At 36.8% G+C, this 19,100-nt stretch overlaps 1 protein-coding gene across 1 annotated transcript; it reads right to left on the reverse strand.

The window, feature by feature from the left end:
• Window positions 1-389: 389 nt before the first annotated feature.
• LOC143666852 (bile acid-CoA:amino acid N-acyltransferase-like) lies at window positions 390-15,208 on the reverse strand. The gene is made up of 4 exons (XM_077140378.1): window positions 15,105-15,208; window positions 13,652-14,168; window positions 11,857-12,059; window positions 390-1,435 (listed from the first exon to the last, which is right to left on the reverse strand). Exons 2-4 carry the CDS (start codon window positions 14,115-14,117, stop codon window positions 839-841), a joined length of 1,266 nt encoding a protein of 421 aa, XP_076996493.1. The 5' UTR covers window positions 14,118-14,168; window positions 15,105-15,208; the 3' UTR covers window positions 390-838.
• Window positions 15,209-19,100: the final 3,892 nt, after the last annotated feature.

A 19,100-nucleotide genomic window follows, 5' to 3' on the forward strand; every position in this document is an offset into this window, starting at 1 on the left:
TGTGAAATATGTATGGAATGTAAAAATGTATGGAATGCAAATTTCAGTGTCCGTAACATAAAGTTTAATGGAAACATAGCTATAATCATTCATTTATATACTGTCTATGGCTGCTCTTGTGTTACAATGACAGAGTTAAGTAGTTGTGACAGAGACTGAATAGCCCACAAAGCTGAAATATTTGCTAAATGGTATTTTATCAGACCCTAATCTAGAGGCACACAATCCCACTTTCAGGGATGGTTCCCCCAGCTGTAATTCTCTGTTCCTCTCTCATTGCTGAAAATATTGTACTCATTAAAGCAACAAAAAATTATTTTGTTTTTTTAACTTTTGTTAAATTATTATTGCAATCTGCCTCAATGATGTTACCACCTTATAAGTTTCCTCAAAATAATGTATTCTTGACCCAGCTCTAGTTTTCCACTAACTAGAGAGTGACCATGAGTCACATACCTATTTACAATTATGTGTGATCCAAGGAAACTTATTTTCAGTTTTAGAAAATCATCTATTAGCCCTTGATTCTTTTTATATCTGTTTTGTAATCAGGGCATTCTGTGGTTCACTATTCATGATTTTTTTCCCTTGAGAATCATCATCATTGTGATCTGGAATATTTTGGAGCAAGTAAAGCTCTAAGGTTATTTCTATACATACAAGACCTTCAACGTATTATAGTGGAAACCAATTTTCCCATTCCAAAGTCTCAGTGCTCCTAACTTTTCTTGCTTTAACTTCCCTCTTACTATAAGAGATTAAAGACATTGCTCTATAAAATAGAGAGAAGGTGTTAGAAGGGATTTACTTCTCTATTTCTTAGGAATAACTACTTCTCTCAGAGTTGGCTGGTTGCATTTGGAATGAGGTGCTTCCTGAGAAATATCTGGATCTCCTTCCAAGAATGTTCCTGTGCCACTGCATGCAAGGCCACATCTCCTCCCCAGTGCAGGTAGAAGGGGATATTGCCCATCTTTGAGGCACAGCACAGTGGGGCATAGGGAGGCTCTATCAGGTGACCTGCCCCTGGGTAAGACAGCAGGGTCCAGTTGTTCTTCCCATGTCCCCCCAGCTGTTCTGTGGCCTGCACAGCATATACTTTGCTATTCAGGCTCTTATCTCCTTCTCCCACAATGAAGAGAAAATGTCCCTGAGCCTTTTCTACAGGAAAGAGGAAAGGCTGATTGGCCTCATCTAGAGGGTCCCCTACAAGGTGATAGAACTCTACAAACCCCAAGTCAGTTGTAGATAGTAAGTGTGGAAGGGGGGGCAAGGGCTGAATGACCTGTTCATGGTATACATGTGGACACGATAAAACGAAGTTGGGTCCATTAATAAGTACAGTGGCTGTGACTTGTTCTAGGTGAATAGCCATGGAGAGTCCAATCTCTGCTCCTTTGCAAATGGAGACTATCCCAATGCCTGGGCCAAGGACCTGAAATAATGGAAACAAGATGTTGGTTCCATCTCTCATTTAGCAAAACCCCACAATTTCAAATCCCAAAGAATTTCAGCCACCAATGTGGACAAAGCAAGTATTGATCTCATCCACATGTCCAGCTCTAGAGTTCTGAAATACATGAGTATTCCGAGGAAATATGCCTTTAAAAATCTGTGAGGCTTTACTGACTGAAGACTATTGATTTATCTTTGTGTTAAGAGGTGACTTTAAAATGCCCTGAAGAAATGCTAACATAGTAGAGATGATAAGAAAAATATGCATCTAACTATGGGTGAATAATATTTAGTCAGGATATAACTAATTGGTAAACTTGCACAAACCCTGCATTCTCTAGAAGTTCAGAAGAAAGGTCTCCATGTGGGAAAGGAATGAGAAAGATGGTAAAATGAGTAGCATGGAATACAGAAATTTAGACAGAGGATTCTAGATTTGGTTTCGTTTGAAATCAGAAACCAAGGCAGAAGAAAGGGTTCATGAAGAAGGTGGGTTTGGATAGGCTTCCTTTTTCATTCTCAGACACTGAACAAGCATTTACAGATTATCCACCCTAGGTGGGATACTGACAGACATAGGGAGGAAAGGCTCAGTCTTGTGTCATTAAAGAACACACACCAAGGTGGCAAGATAGGGGTAGGGGTCATGGTTAGTAAAAAATAAGTTCAGTGTTACAGGAATGCATATAGGCAAAGCTTCCAACCAAGATTAATAGGGAACAAAGGCAGGATCAAAGAAAGACTCAGAGGAAATAGCACATGAGGTAAGTCTTTAAATGGAGCAACCAAGAAGGAGCGGCATTCTATCAAAGTATAGCAGACACTGTTAGTTCTTCACAGGACCATTCTTCACAATTTATGGTTAGCATGACTCTGATTTTGCATGGCATAGCTATCCTCAGGGATAAATTATGATGTGTCTGAACCTATTCCCCTTTGCTACATATTTTTTCAGCCTTTTTTGTAAGGCCGATACATTTTACCTAAGGACTTATTTTTCCCCAAGTAAAACAGCATGTCAACAAAGTAGAAAGACTGTGTTTCTGGTTCTTGTTTCTTTTAAGATGTTGGCATGCTGACTTAATGTCTGAAATTTCCATAGCTATTTTGTGACCTTGAGGGTAGACAGGAAATTTCAGAAATATCAATCTAATCTCCTGATGTCACTGAGTTTGTAAAAGATGGAACTCCTTATTACATGAGAAGACAAAATTCCTCAAATTGACGTTGTTTAAGCCACGACCACCACTTTTCTGGAAAATGTAGCCAAAATATTCCTTTATTTATTACGAGTAAGAATTTATTATGGGTGGTTCAACATAAAAAACAAACAAACAATATACTACACCATATTAAAGAACAAAAGGGAAAATAACACATTATCATTTCAATTGACTCAAAAATGTAATTTGGCAAAATCTAGCATGTATATTGATAAAACACTCAGAAAAATAGGAATAGAAGGGAACTTCCTCAGCAAGATAAAGGTCACAGATGAAAAATCCACAGCTAGTATAATACTCAATGGTGAAAAACTTAAAGCTTTACTCCTAAGATCAGGAACAAGACAATGATACCCACTTTTACCATTGCTATTCAACTTTCTACTAGATAGTCTCGCCAGAGGAATTAGGCAAGAAAAAGAAATAAAGTCATCCAAATTGGAAAAGAATAAGTAAAACTATCTGTTTGTGCTGATGATATAATTCTATATATGGAAATTCCCAAGAAAGAACCTACAAGAAAGTTATTAGAGCTGATAAATTAATTGAGCAAAGTGGTAGGGTACATGATCAATACACAAAAATCACTAGTTTTCCCATATACCAGCAATGAACAATCCAAAAATGAAATCAAGGAAACAATTCTGGCTACAATAGCAACTAAAAGAAAAAATATCAAAGAAAAAATTTAAACAAGAAGGTAAAGGACTTGTGTCCATAAAACTGAAAATCATTACTGAAAGAAATTAAGGAAGGTCTAAATAAATGGGAAGATATTCTGTGCTCATGGGTTGGAAGACTTAATATGTGTAGTTAAGATGCCAATGCTATCCAAAGAAATTTAAATATTTAATCCAATTCCAATTTAAACTCCAACACCCTTCTTTGAAGAAATGGAAAAGGTGGTCATTACATTCATAGAGAAGGGATGCCAAAAGCATCTTGACAAAAGGACAAAACTATAAACTCAAACTTTCCAATTTCAAAACTTATTACAAAGATGCAGTAACCAAACAGTATGGTAGTGCCACAGGACTGACATATAGACCAATGGAATAGAATTAAAAGTGCAGAAATAACCCCACACATCTATAGCCAGTTGTTTTGTGTTTGTTTGTTTGTTGTATGGTGTATGGTGGGATTCTTTTTTCCATGTGAGTGTCCCATTATTGCAGAACCATTTGTTGAATTTTTGCTTATTTGGATTTTTGTTTGCTTGTTTGTTTGGGGAGAAAGGCATGGGCCAGGAATCGAACACTGTGTCCAACCTGGCAAGCGAGAATTATACCATTGAACTACCCTTACACCCCCCACCAGTTGGTTTTTGACAACAGTGTCAGTTCCACTCAATGAGGACAGAATAGTCTCTTCAGCAAATGGCACTCAGAAAATAGGATATCAACATATAAAAATAATGTGAAGGAGATTTCTACCTCACACCATATATGGAAATTAGCTTAAAATGGAATAACACCTAAATATAAGAAATAAAATTTTAAAATGTTACAGGAAAACATAGGTAAATATATGCAGCGCCTTGTATTAAGCAATGGATTCTTAGACTTTACACCAAAAGCATAAGCAATAAATAAAAAACAGATAAACTAGACTTCATCAAAATTTAAAAATTGTGTTATTAAAAGACATTATCAAGGGTGGGCAACAGAGGCTCAGTGGCAGAATTCTTGCCTGCCATGCCAGAGACCTGGGATCAATTCCTGGAGCCTGCCCATGACAAAAAAAAAAAAAAAGGAAAAAAGACATTATCAAGAAAATGGAAAGACAATCAATAGAATGAAGGAAATTCTTTAGAAACCATATTAACTGATGATGGTTTAATATCCTGAATATATATAGTGCTCCTGTAATTCAACAACAAAAAGACAACAAAATTTTTTAAATGAGCAAAGAAATGTATAACTATTTCTACAAAGAAGGTATACATATGGCTAATATGCACATTTAAATATGCTCAACATCATTAGTGATTAGGGAAATGCAGATCAAAATCACAAGATGTTATTTCACATCCATGAGAATGGCTACTATAAAAAAAATGGAAAATAAGTGCTGGAGAGGTTGTGGAGAAATAGAAACACTTATTCATTATTGGTGGGAATGTAAAATGTAAAATGGTACAGCTGCTGTGGAAAAGTTTGGCTGTTCCTCAGAAAACTAAACATAGTACTACCATATGACCTGACAATCTTGCTTCTAGTATATGCCAAAAGAATCTAAAGCAGAGACTTGAACAGATATTTGTCCACCAGTGTTATAGCAGCATTATTCGCAATAGCCAAAAGGTGGAAGCAACTTAAATGTCCATCAGCAGATGAATGGATAAACAAAATGTGGTATATACATACAATGGACTGTTACTCAGCTTTACAAAGGAATATAGTCCTGGTACAAGTGTGTGTTGTTTAAGTTTTCTCAACTTGGCCAGGTTATAGTGTCCAGTTACTTGGTCAACTCGCCTGATTGTTACTGTGAGGTTATTTCAGGGATTTAAATGATCAGTAACTTGATTGCATCTATCACTAATTACTTCTACAATCAACAAAGTAGATCACTTCAACAATGAGAGAATTCTTATCCAATTGGTTGAAGGTCTTAAAAGGAGACGTGATTACTTCAGCAGTCAGGAAGAGAGAATTTCCTTCTCTACTTCAGCCAGCCAGCTTCTCCTGGGGAATTCATTGAAAACCTCCATTGGAGTCCCAAGCTTGCAATGTGCCCTATGGAATTTGGACTTGCTCATCCTCACAGTCACATGAGACAATTCTTGTAAAAGTTTTATGATATTTCATCCTATCAGTTCTGTTTCCTTAGGGAACCCTGACTAATACAAAGCTGTTACATTGATGAACCTTGAAGACATCATCCTAAGTGAAATGTCAGACACAGGGACATATTATATAATGCCACTTATATAAAATAGCTAGAATATACACATGTATAGAGGCAGGAAGTATAATACAGGTTCCCAGTGGTCGGAGGGGAAATGGGGAATCAATGCATAATGGATGTAGCCTTTCTGTTTGGGGTGATAAGAAACTTCTAGTAATGAATGATAGTAGCACAACATTGTAAATGTGATTAGTCCCACTTTGTTGGCATGCTTTGGAGTGTATGAGATGGGAAAGTTTATATGGTATATAGTTTCCACATTTTAAAAGAAAATAGCAACTAAAGAAACAAAGACAATTAAACGCAACACATGATACAGGAATGGATCTAATGGATCCATTATAGAAGTAATATATACTGACTATAAACTGATAGCTGTATCTCAATGTTAAATTTCTTTAACTTGACAACTGTACCTAAGGTAGCTGCATAATTGAATATCCTTGTTCTTAGGAAATGTATATGATGTATATGATCTACTCTCAAATCTTCAGAAATTTGACAGATATAGAGAGATAGACAAAAGGCCAATTGATAGATGTATAGAGAGAATGATACAGAAAGTGTAACAGAAGCTGGATATTTGAGGGAATGGTTATATCGGAGTTCTCAGTATGTGAGCTGCATTATTTTCACAACTTTTTGTTAAGTTTAAAAATATTTCAAAATGAAAGTTTTTTTCTTTTGTCAAAAAGAGCTATTCTTACAAAAACTTAGTGGCAAGATACAATACACTTGGAACCCACAGGTAGTTCTGTATTACTTGAGTTTACAGTACAAAGTGAGAGGTAGCAAAACAAGGCTGGAAAAGAAAACCTGACAGTAATAGCTTTAAAAGACATGTTACGCATCTTTAACTCTTCTTCATTGACGAGGCAAATTAGGACAGATTTTAAGGATGCGCATAACATAAGGCTGAGTAAGCACACAGAGGCCAAGTCATAGAAAGCTTTATCTAACATGCTAGGAGGCCTGTCCTTCATGCTGTAGTAAATGAGAAGACTCATAGGCAAACGCATAAAATATTTGTCCTCTAGAAAGACCAGTTCTACAAATCTGTTGCGAATCAATAGAGGCAGAAAATCCATAGCTGTTTGCAATGGTGCAGTCAAGAAATGATGGTGCCCAGAACTAAGGAAGCACTGGAGAAGGTACTGGATAAAAGCTTAAAACACAGGATATATAAAGAACTGTTACAATGCAACAACAAAAAGATAAGCAACCCAACTGTCATGATTAAGTTCATGTGTCAACTTGGCCAGGTGGTGGTATCTGTTTGTCTGGTTGGGCAAGTACTGGCCCGTCCGTTGCTGTGAGGACATTTTATAGAATTTAATCGTGATCATGTTGGCTACATCCACAGTTGATTTCATTTGTAGTCAGCCAAGGGGAGTGTCTTCTTTAATGAGTGATGCTTAATGTAATCACTGGAAGCCTTTTAAGGATGATTCTGAAGAGACAGTCTCATAAATTCTATATTTGAGAATATTTCCTATTGATTATGTTTCTCTAGAGACCTTAACTAATAAATGAACTAAAAAATAATAAAGGATTGAACAGACATTTTTCAAAAGAGGATAAACAAATGGCCAATAAGCTTATGAAAGGATCCTCAACATCAATAGCCATTAGGCAATTGCAAAACCAAAATGACATGCCACTTTGGGAGGATACCTATTATTTAAAATGAAAAGTAATTGTTGGGAGGCTGCACAGAAATTGGAACTCTAGTGTATTGTTGGCTGGAATATAAAATGGTGCAGCCACTATTAAAAACAATATGATAGCACCCAGAAAGTTAAATATAGAATCACCAAAAGACCCTGCAATTCTACTCTTAGATATACACACAAAGAAAATGAAAACAGGGTTTCAAAGAGATACATCAATGTTTATGGCAGCATTATTCACAAGCCAAAAGGTGAAAATAACCTGTGTCCTTTAAGAGATGTATAAATAAAATGTGGCACATAAACACAATGGAATATTATTTGGCCACTATGTAAGAATGAAGTTCTGATAACATGACACAGCATGGATGAGCCTTGAAAACATTATTCTGAGTGAAATAAGGCACATAAAGGACAATTATTGTATAATGTCATTTTTATAGGAGATATCTAGAAATAGCAAATACAAAAAAGTAGATTAGAAATTACTGGGGAATGGGAGGGGTGGCAGGGAAGCTTTTACTTGATGGGTATAGAGTTCTTGTAAATAAAAATTCATTTAAAATGGTAAAATAATAAAAGGAATCAGAGCATCAGTACAGTGCCACTTACTATAACAATCCTGATCATATTTGGGGGGGTCCTTCTATGAAAACGGATGTGGTACAGAGACTTAGTTTTCTTAAATCTATTCTTATAAAGACAAAACTATTAGGCAATTGACAAAGGATAACTAGTGCCAACCCCAGTGTAGCAGAGAATTATTTGTTTTAGCATTAAAGAAGAAATGTGGATTGGAAAGTACTACAGCATTATATTTAAGGACTCTCATATAACTAGACAGCCTAACTGTTTGTTAAATGCTTCCAGAAATGCAATATACCAGAAATGGAATGACTTTTGAAAAGGGCATTTATTAAGATGCAAGTTTACAGTTCTAAGGCTATAAAAATGTCTAAGCTAAGCATCTGGTGAAAGATTTCTTGACACAAGAAAGGCCAATGTGTCCAGAACAACTCTGTCAGCTGGGAAAGCATGTGGATGTTGTCTGCTGGGGTCTTTGGCTTCTAGTCTCAAACAGCTTCCACAGGAATGTTTTCTCTCTGCATCTCCAAATATCTGTGCCTTGTGTGCATCTGTTCTCTGTGTTGGCACTAAGCATCCAAACTTCCTCCAAAATGTTTCCCCTTTAAAGGATTCTAGTAAACTAATCAGGGCCCACTTTGAATGGGTGGAGTCAACAGCACGTTGCCATCTAATCAACAACACACCCACAGTTGAATGTGTTACATCTCCATGGAAGTAATCTAATCAAGACATGTTCTTTTCATATACAAAATACATTCACCCCATCACAAAATCACAAAAGCTATAAAGTATTTCATTGACAATACAAACAACAGAAACAGTACAAAATCTCATCAAAGTCAGTGACAGGTGACTTTGGTCTGTAATAAAGCAAAAAATTTTCCTCTGGCTCTGGAACTGTTAAACTCAGTATAAGTTATCTGCTTGTAATATTTGAATAGGGACAGTCATAGGATACATGTTCCAAATGCTAAAGGGAGAAATCAAAAGGAAAACAGGGGTCACTGGACCAAAACAGTTCCAAAAACCTACAAGGCTAACTCCATTAGATTTCAAAGCCTGAGAGTCATTTATCATCAGGGCTTTAGAAAACAGCACCAGGATTTCTGCCAACTCCAGGACACACACTCAACCTCCTCAGAACTATGGGATTATAACCAGGCTCTCCCCAATTCCTGGTTTATTGGTTCCACCCTCTCTGAGACCTGGGGCACTGAAACTCTTCCTGAACAATGAAGCAGAAGGTCTGCCCTCTGTTTCCAGGGCAAACTCACCCTTTCCACATGAATGGGTGGGTTTACTCTCCTGGCCTGAGATTTCCTGGCTCCAGAACTTATATTCCATGGTTCTGCCTCTGAAGTCATTCTTTCTTTAGTTTGTTCCTTTTCTGTCCCTTTTATTCCAGACTGGCTGTGGTTCATTTATACAGATCCCACAACATTCTGGTTGGTCTTCTATGCAGTATGCAGGGATCATAACCAGCAGATAAAGGAATTTCCACAAATCTTTTTCTGGATAACTTCATCTCTAATCCTCCCTTGTCCTGTAATCATCGACTGCCTCTATTTTTTGATAAATCGTCACCTGGGGCCCTATTCACTAAAGTCTCACTTTCTGGAAGCCCAAAGTATTCCAGATCATCAGTTTCTGGTTCCTTTGTACCCAAGAGTTCAGTTCTCAAGTTTTCTCTTTCCTATAACATTTTACTAGAAGCTGCAAGGAGCAGACAGACTGCATTTTCCACATTTAATTTGGAAACTTCCTCAGCTAGGTCTCCTCTTCATTGCCTTTAAATTCTAATTTCCATCCAACTGCAGTACTCAATTTGACCAAATTATCTGATTTTAAAACAAAGTTTGCTTTCTTTCCAGTTTGCAATGACAAATTCCAAATTTCTGTTAAAGCCTCATCAGAAGTACCTTCAGCATCCATATTGCTACTGACTATCTCCTCAAAGCATTCTAAGCCTTCTCTATCAAGAGCCTCAGAATTCTCCTAGAATCTTCTCCTTATCCATTTAAAAAGCCACTCAAACACGTTTGGTATTTGCAAACCACAGCAGCACCCCACTCTTCTGTTACCAAAATCTGTTATAGTTTGTTAAATGCTGCTGGAAATGCAATATACCAGAAGAAGAATGGCTTTTAAAAGGGGCATTTATTAATTTGCAAGTTCACAGTTCTACGGCTACAAAAATGTCTGAGCTAAGACCTCCATGGAAAGATAACTTCACTCGAAAAGTGCCAATGGGTCCAGAACAACTTTGACACCTGGAAAGACACATGGCTGTTGTCTGCTGGGTCTTTGGCTTCTGGTTTCAGATAGATTCCTTGGGGCACGTTCTTTCTGCATCTCCAAATATTTGGGTTTCATGGGCATCTGCTCTCTCTGTCAGCACTCCAAGCATCTAAGCTTCCTCCAAAATGTTCCCCCTTTTAAAGGCTTCGAGTAAACTAATCATGACACACTTTGAATGGGTGTAGTCACACCTCCATCTAATCAAAAGTTCACACTCACAATTGGGTTGGTCAGTCTCCATGGAAACATGAAGGTTTCCAGTTTGCAATGACATATTCTTCATTTCTGTCTAAAGCCACATCAGAAGTACCTTTAGGGTCCACATATCTACAAAGGTTTCTACCCTACATATAGGTCTGGCCCCACAAGATTGGGTCAGGATTAAAACATAGCTTTTCTGGGGTACATAAGAGTTTCAAACTGACACACTGAACCTAGTCTTCAGAGAAATACAGATTACCTGTTTGGTTGAATATGGTGTTGAAGAGATGGAAATGGAAGAAATATTCACATATATTGAGTGTTTAATATTGCCAGGTACTATTATAAAGCACTTTGCATGTGGTTGTTAGGTTCAGGTGTCAACTTGGCCAGGTGATGGTGCCTGGTTCTTTTGCTGTGGACTTGAATCATTAGCATGTGAAACTCATCTATGGCTGATTACATCTGAAGTTGGCTAAGGAGAGTGCCTTCCACAATGGGTGAGGTTTTATTTAATTAGCTGGAGGCTTAAAAGAGAGAGGTCAGAAGAGAGCTCAAGGCAGCACAGACCAAGCAAATCATCATACATCATCTCAACACTCCAGTTCAGTCTAAGTTTGGAGATGCAGAAAGGAATCACCCCAGGAAAAGCTGCTGGAACCCAGAAGCCAGGAGAGAAGGCCAATAGATATCACTGTGTGCCCTCCTATGTAATAGACAACCTCAGATGAAAGTTAACTGCCTTTCCTCTTAAGAACTATACATTTTTAAATAAATAAATCCCCTTTTATAAAAAGCCATTCCATATCTGGTGTGTTGCATTCTGACAGCTTTGGCAGACTAAAACATCCCCTCTAACTCTTACAATTACCGTATGAAATGATATTATAATGGATGAATATTTATATCATATTATATTATGTTATGTTATGTTGTTTTGTGTGATGTGATGTGATGATATGTTATGTGATGTAATCTTATGTGATGTTTATGATGCTATTTTATGTGATATTTGTGATGTGATATTTGTGATATGATGTTCCTGACATTTGTGATGATGTTATATTTATGATGATATGTTATGTTATGTTTGTGGTATTATATGTTTGTGACTTTATGATACATTATGTTTCAAGTTATGATATGTATGTCTGTGATGAGATGATATGAAGATATGAGATGAGATGATAATGGATGAGAAAACCAGGGAATGGGGTCTACATGACTTTCCCGAATTCCCACAGCCAGATGGAATGGATCCAGAAATGCAACCCATTTCTGTCTGAATCTAAAGCTTATGGCTTTGAGACCATGATGAATACAGGCTAACTTCTAATCATTTTGCCTTTCTGAGTAGAAAACATTAGGTGAGAAAGAAACCATACGAATAATACAAATATTTAATAGAATTTCATGTTCACTAAGGAAGAATCATAATTGGAAGATAATGGAGGTAACAGAATACTATGGTTTAAAACAGGTCTGAGAGCTACTGAAAAGGTAAAATTTACCTTAGGCTGTTTCAGGAGAAAGTTGACAGCTTCCTCAAAATACTCCAAGTCAGTTTTCTCCATAAAGGGAGGCAGGTCTTCATAGTTAAAGTATGCCAAGGCAAAGGAGACAAAGCCATGACTGGCCAGGAGGCTGGACCGGAATTCAGTCAGGCCACCCCTGCCACCAAACAAATCAATTACCCCTGGGAAAGGGCCCTCTCCTAAAAAAGAACAAAACAAATAGAATTGTGTATGAAGGGAAACTATGGAAAAAAGAAGAAAATATGAAAACACAAAGAAAAAAATGATTCACCAATTTGATGATTAATCTATAAATTTTCAAACAGAATTCAAAATTTTCAGCCCTCTATCTGGAGCAGAAGTAAGGCCTATTGAAGATATAATTGAACACAATATCCAGAAGATTGATGATAAACCTACGTTTACTGACATATTTAATCATCTCGTGCCGTCAAGGAGAATGGAAACTCATAGAGGTCCATTTCTATACTCTTGAGTCAAGACAGCCCTAGAAATTGGGCCAGGGCTTCTTAACTTATAAATTGGTGCATAAATAAGCCTCAGAAAATCATAAGTTCTTGAAATTATATGAAAAGTATTTTGTATAAATTAATTCACAACTCACCCTCTTTTGTCAACCACAGAACGAGATGCAGAAGAACCAGCATACATAATGTCCAAGAGGGTTTGCTAAGAGCACACCCTAAACTGTACAGCTTCGCAAGGTGGAAGGCCTAAATCTGTATTCAGATTTTTAACTGGGGTGGAAAAATAGAGGCACAGGACTTTATACATCTTACTTCCTGGTCACTACACGCAATAAAATGGTGAATATACTACGTATTGCGTATAAGAAAACATTCACATTTATCTGGACAATGAAGGAATCATGGTTGACTTGGAAAGTGGAGGCTTTATTCCTTCTATGCCATCTATAACTCCATGTTGTCACAAACTAACCCTAACATGTCAGATTTCTTCAACCCAACTTAGTTCTAGAAATGGACTCTTAAAAATATAAAGTAAAAGCAATTCATACTGATGAGATGATGCCTGTATTCCAGATCAAAGTATATGCCTGAAAAAGGAACCTCAGACAAACGTGTAGACTAGGCCTGCTGAGAGCTACTTCTCAGAAATTAATTCTACTTTATTCAATCCCATAATAAATTCAAAGAACTATACCAATAAATGTTCTGAACAAGTTCTTCATAGGAGATCACTATGGGAAGCTATGAATGTTCTGATAAGCCTTATAACTATTATGAAATGTGGGATAGTAACTGCTGATCTATGGAATATTATATTAAAATGTAATATTTATGGAACATAGAGGCCAGAAGGTAGATTTACATCTTGTGTTGCAATCTTTCAGCCCATTCTCATATCACCAAGCTTCCTGTGGCAACAATACAAAAATCTATGTCATAAGTAAAATAGACATGACAGAGCCCCCACCAGAAGCTGGAACACTGATCCATGATATCAAGATGAGGATCTTTAAATAGACAGGTTTCAATGCAGCTGGATTTCTCATAAATCCAGAGCTATGTAAATCTCATTGTGCAGGTATTCCATAAGCTGCAGGTAGTCGTATCCTTAGACAAGCTTCAGAATTGTTGAGATGAAACTGAAGTTGGGGTGGTGTTACTGTATCCTTGTTCTAACTTATTCTGAGTAAAAAAAAAGAGTACTGAATGTTTTAACTGCATCCAAGTTAAACTTCTTGGAGGATAAGTCATTCACAAAAAATAAAAATATGGATGACAGTAACCAGAGTAATTCTACTCACCGGGAGGGAGAAAGAGAGCTCCCCGAATGCGACCTTCTCGGACCTGAATCCGTGTGACACCAGGGGCCATGTACCACCTCTCCACAGTCAGACTGGCCTTTGGAGCAGCCATGAATAGGGCTGTTATTAGGATATTTGAGTCATAAAGTTTCAACTGGACCTTGAAGGGACTATTCATCACATCTCTTTTCACCAGTCTAGTCAGTATCTTCTCTGGCTTCAGAGACCAGAAGAGCCCCATGGGGTGGACTCCCACATAGTCACCTCCTAGTGCAGAAGCATGTTCCAGGTCCACCTCCCCAGCTTCATTAGCCCTATAGTATGCTCGAGAATGAAACAGGTTCCCCTTTTCATCTTCCAGTGATGCCTCAAAAGTCACCACCTGAGAAGGAGACAGGCCTGTAGCTCGGATATGCACTGGCTCATCAGCAAGGGCACTTGTGGGAGTAGCTGTCAGCTGAATCATTGTTACAGTGTGGCAATCTGGATGATTCTTCAGGAATGTCTTTGGTAAAACCTTAAAATAGAAATAAAAGGGAATAAAGTTAGGTGATAAAAAAGTTAATGAAAGGGAACTAAAGTAGAAGTCAGACCACTTGGGATTCAGTCCTTATCCCTAATCATTTAGGAACTATTCTATCATAATTTTCTAGTGAAAGACACTTGGGAGCATTCAACAAATTTCTTGAAGATATAAAGTGGATAGATGAGTTTTAGAATAATTATGAGCTATAATTGAGGAAGTAGCAGGCAAGAATATGGCATATAGACATCCAAGGAAGAAATCACAATCTGTCCTGCTGGATGCTTGAGAGACCATTGAGGAACAGGAGTGAAATGAGAAGATGAAAACAAAGGGATTTATTGTATTCTCTCACAGAAAGTTGACTCCACTCCCAATCCCTTTCCAACTCCAACAAACAGAATCCCTAGAAACCATTCATCTCACGAGAAAAGATGGAATAGTCTGACAACTTTTAATTAGAGAAACTGAATTAAATGTTTGGTAAAATAAAGGGAGGCTGTGGGACTATTTGTGCCCTAGACAAACACCTCCACATTGTGACAATTAGAAGTTTTGTAGCATGAAAACCACTCCATTAGCTTAAAGCAAAAGGTATTTTCTAAGCCTCACTTATACATGAGTCACACTCAACTATTTAGTGTCTCAATTATTAAATATAGAGAATAATTCTGTATTTTCTATTTAAATATTTATAATTTCAGGAAATAAGAGGTATTTTTCAAAGCATGTTATGAAAAATGTTTCAAAAAGAAAGAAGGAAATAGTGTAGGGCATTGAGATAGAATAAAACAAAGTTAATTCATTGATTTCTGGGAAGGAATCTCTGCACTATTTAAAATAGCAGCTATGTTCTCTTCAGTCTCAAACTTTCTGTAATTGGAAGCCCCACCTATACATCTATATCCCACTGAAAGTAGAAATACTTACCTGAGCTCTTGTCAATACATCTGCTCTTTCAGACTCTGAAATGAAAAGTTCTGTTCCCTTGAACTGCTAAAGTCCAAATTTCCAGTTTATTGATTTTTAATAAAAACAATATCCTATCTACATTCAAAAATCCTTGAACTTTTCATCTTTGAGTCTTTCCAGTAGTAAATGAATAACTTCACCCTTTGCAGAGCTCCCCTGGAATCCTAATTTTGGATTGTGCCCTCTACAGATTAATAGAAATAAATGCAGGGTGATTTCTTCCCACCTTACTTTATGCGAATGGACAGAGTTAACATGCAGATAATCTGCAATGGATTATTGCTAGGGACTCTGCAATCTTGGCCAAGATAGGAAAGAAATGCACAAACTATTTATTATTGTAAACACTTATTTCAAATATTTCTATATTTCCAGGAGTGTTTTTTAATTTTTAAATATTTGAATCCAAACACACACACACACACGCATGCATGTATATATATAGGAATACATATATATGTATATATACTCAAATATACTCATAGTAAAAAATTCAAATAATGCAGAGTATAAAGAGTAAATTGGAAGATACCTTTATCCTTGTCCGTTACCTATCACTCACTTTCCCTCATGAAATTACTGTTAACATTTTGATTTTTGTCCCTTCAAACCTTCCATTGTATTTAGGCCCACTGTACTATTTTGTGTTTATAATCAGGACAAAAGGGGTTTTAGTGACTTAATGACATTGTAATCAACTTCTACATCATTGTAATATTTCTTCTCACCTGATAAGCTTTCTACCCAATTATTATTATTATTGTTGTTTGTATGCTGTATGGCAGGGTCACATTTCATTGTTTTTCCATATGATTATCCCATTATTGCAGTGCCTTTTGTTAAATTTTTGTTTGTTTGTTTTGCTTGTTTGTTTTGTTTGAGGGCAAGTGCAGGACTGGGAATTGAACCCAGGTCTTCCACATGTCAAGCAAGAATTCTACCTCTGAATTCCTCATGCATCCCCCACCCCATTATTTTTTAATTTTTATTTTGAGATAGGTTTATGCTTACAGAAAAATTGCAGAAGTAGTACAAAGAATTCCCAAATTCTATTCCCCCAGGTTTCCCTAATCTTAAAATCTTTCCTAACTATAGTACAATTATTAAAACTAGTATACTAACATTGGTGCAAGGTCATTAACTAAATTGCAGAATTTTCACCAATTTTTCTACAAGAGTCCTTATTCTATTATAGGATCTAGTCCAGGATTCCACATTACATTTAGTTGTCATGCCTCCTTTTTTTACTCCATCCTGAGACAGTTCCTCACTCTTTTGTTGTCATCGCAACCCTGAGACTTTGAAGAGTACTGCTCCATTAGTTTCTGGAAAGTCCTTCAATTTGAGTTTTCTCATTTTTAGATTGAGGTTATACATTATTGGCAAGGCCACCACAGAGATGCTGTGCCATTCTTGGAGCTTCACATTGGGTGTAGGTGTTGTTGTTATGTCTTATTCCTTGTGACGTTAGTCTTGACTACTTTCTTAAGGTTGTTGCTTCCTATGAAACGGAGCTTGAATGATATTAAGGAATGATGAGAAAGAAAGAAAGACAGATGTGATCAGGGGGTCTGAAGCTTAGCAATAAGGACAACAGACAACCCTATTCTTAACTAGTTCCTGCTTATATACTGCAGGGTTTATGTGACTAAAAGCAGGCATACATTTCGTGATAAAACTGAGTGCCTACTTTTCAGTATATTACTCCCTACATACAAGGGATAGCTAACAAGACCTTGGGGGTTAAGAAAAAACAAACATTCTCTCCCTCTCAGACTGTCCTCCAATTAAGCAGATAACAGTCTCCACAGTTTACTGCCGACTCCACTCTGAGCCAGTTGCTCCCAATAATTTCTGCAGGTTTTCCATTAACCCTGGCTCCTACATTTCCCCCTTTCTATTTTATAAGATGAGGTGACTGTGCCTGTCTTAGGCTGCCCTTAAGCTCTGAAGGAAGGGTCTTACCTGTCATTGGCTACCAGTCAAGCTCTCTGACTTCGATTCGGGAGAGAGCCAAGGGCTTTCACCAGAATCACAGTGTTAGCACGGCTCTGCTTAGTGGCGCAGCTGGCTACTTTGAACATTTGTTGTTTGACACAGCTGAGGAGGAAGAGAAAGAGTATAAACAGCCCCAAACCTAAGCCTATAGTAGTCAAAAAATGATGTGATTTCCACCAGTAAATAGGATTAAGATTTTTTAGCTCTTGGGTAAGTGATCATAAACATCACCTCCATCAGTTACATGTCAATTACTCTGAGATATTTCTAATACCCACTTTTGTAATTTTAAAATATCGAGACTTAAACTATCTGAATGCCCCAAAAGATGCCTTTTTACCTTTTCCCATTCTATTTCAGAATGATTATATCTTAAAGGGGTAATACAAAAATTGCTCTCATTCCAGTCACATTTTAAACTTTGTAAAAAATTTAAATTATACATTTGATCTCCAATATGAACCAATGCTGTCTCTATATCATTTAGTCTATTATTAATTTGCTGATCAATATGAGATTGACTATGCCACATCTCTAACATAATGCTGCATCTGTTTAGTTTGATGCAATGCAGTTCCAGTGACAGCAGCCACTGTGATAATTCCAAGGATTCCAATGACAGCTGCAATAATAAGTCCCATTAGTCTCTTAGTCCTTTTCAGATATTCTTTTGCCAAATGGATCAGAATTTGTGTTTCTGGAGAGGATTGCCAAGATCTTGACATCTGCACTGGCAGCCAAATACCTCTTCTTTTCCTTGCCACTATAATCGTCTTATTTTCCTGCAACATAAATGCTTGGAGACAAGTGAATAGAGAACAATATTTACAATTAAAAGTTTGATTTATTATATGCATATGACCTTTAACAAATACATATGGACCTCTAGTAAATATTTGCAAATAATGTTTATGGCTGCTATTTGAGTTATAGTTACTAGAATTCGCTATAAAAATTGGTCCCAGTCCTAGGAAAATTTTCCATAAATTTCTTTGATTAATGTTGTATTTATCATCCCATGGATTTGGCACAAATCATCCTCTATGTATTAAATTCTGATTTAGCTTGCCTGTCCATATAGTCTCAGTCATCTCTGAGTTAGAGATGGGAGGTCCCACAGGGACCTGACATCTCTTACAATTCCATAGGAATCATTAATTATGATAACTGCTCGATCCATATGACATAACTGCCATCCATTCCAACTTTCTTTCCCATCTAACAGGTGAATATCATTTGATTCTACAGAGTTAAAAGAGGGACATACATGTAAGTAATTAGGAGAATCATTCTTGATCTTAAACCATGTAGTTCAATTATTTATTGTCATACATGGTAATTCATTACCTATACATATGGGTCTTTCTAAAAATGGAAGAGTTAAATTTGATACCATTTTTCCTTCTTCCTTAAATAGTTTTGGAAGCCTTGAATCTACTGGACCTGGGAATCCTAAACTAGTTTCAGATATTTATTGGTAAGTTTGGATCTGCCCATTAAGTTAGGGCCTGCAGCAGAGGTGGGTTAGGAATATAAACCCAGTAAGTATAAATATGTCCCTGTCCTTCAGCAATTAAAGTTATATGTCCTATAATGTACATTACCCGTTTAGTTATTTTCATCAGAATTGACATGTCTGGGTTTTATTCTTTTTTGAGGGAATCCAAACTGAGGTTCCATCATTTGTAATGATAACAGCAAATTCCCTACCCCACACCTTTATCATGGCTGGTTTCCATAAATCATCCTTAACATCTTTCCAATAGATCAGCTGCAGCTGCAGTTCTGTTTGAGTCATATCACTTTTCTTTCCCAAATTACTAAAATGTTGTTCTGCAGGAGTCTGTGATAAATTATCATAAATGTTTAAAAAATTTAAAATAACAGTGCTTTTGGTAATTGATCTTTAGGTGTACTTATTTTCACATCATCCTCCTGTCATCACCTCACCCATTT

Source organism: Tamandua tetradactyla, chromosome 2, assembly GCF_023851605.1.
Source record: "Tamandua tetradactyla isolate mTamTet1 chromosome 2, mTamTet1.pri, whole genome shotgun sequence".
Lineage (NCBI taxonomy): Eukaryota > Metazoa > Chordata > Mammalia > Pilosa > Myrmecophagidae > Tamandua > Tamandua tetradactyla.

Bases quoted from the DNA above. Each gene is read 5' to 3' on its own strand.
- LOC143666852 (XM_077140378.1), bottom strand. From the start codon at position 14,117: ATGATTCAGCTGACAGCTACTCCCACAAGTGCCCTTGCTGATGAGCCA. The intron at 12,060-13,651 runs GTGAGTAGAATT...GTTCTTTTTTAG, and splicing joins AGCTCTCTTTCTCCCTCCCG to GAGAGGGCCCTTTCCCAGGG. The intron at 1,436-11,856 runs GTAAATTTTACC...CCATTATTTCAG, and splicing joins TTCTCCTGAAACAGCCTAAG to GTCCTTGGCCCAGGCATTGG.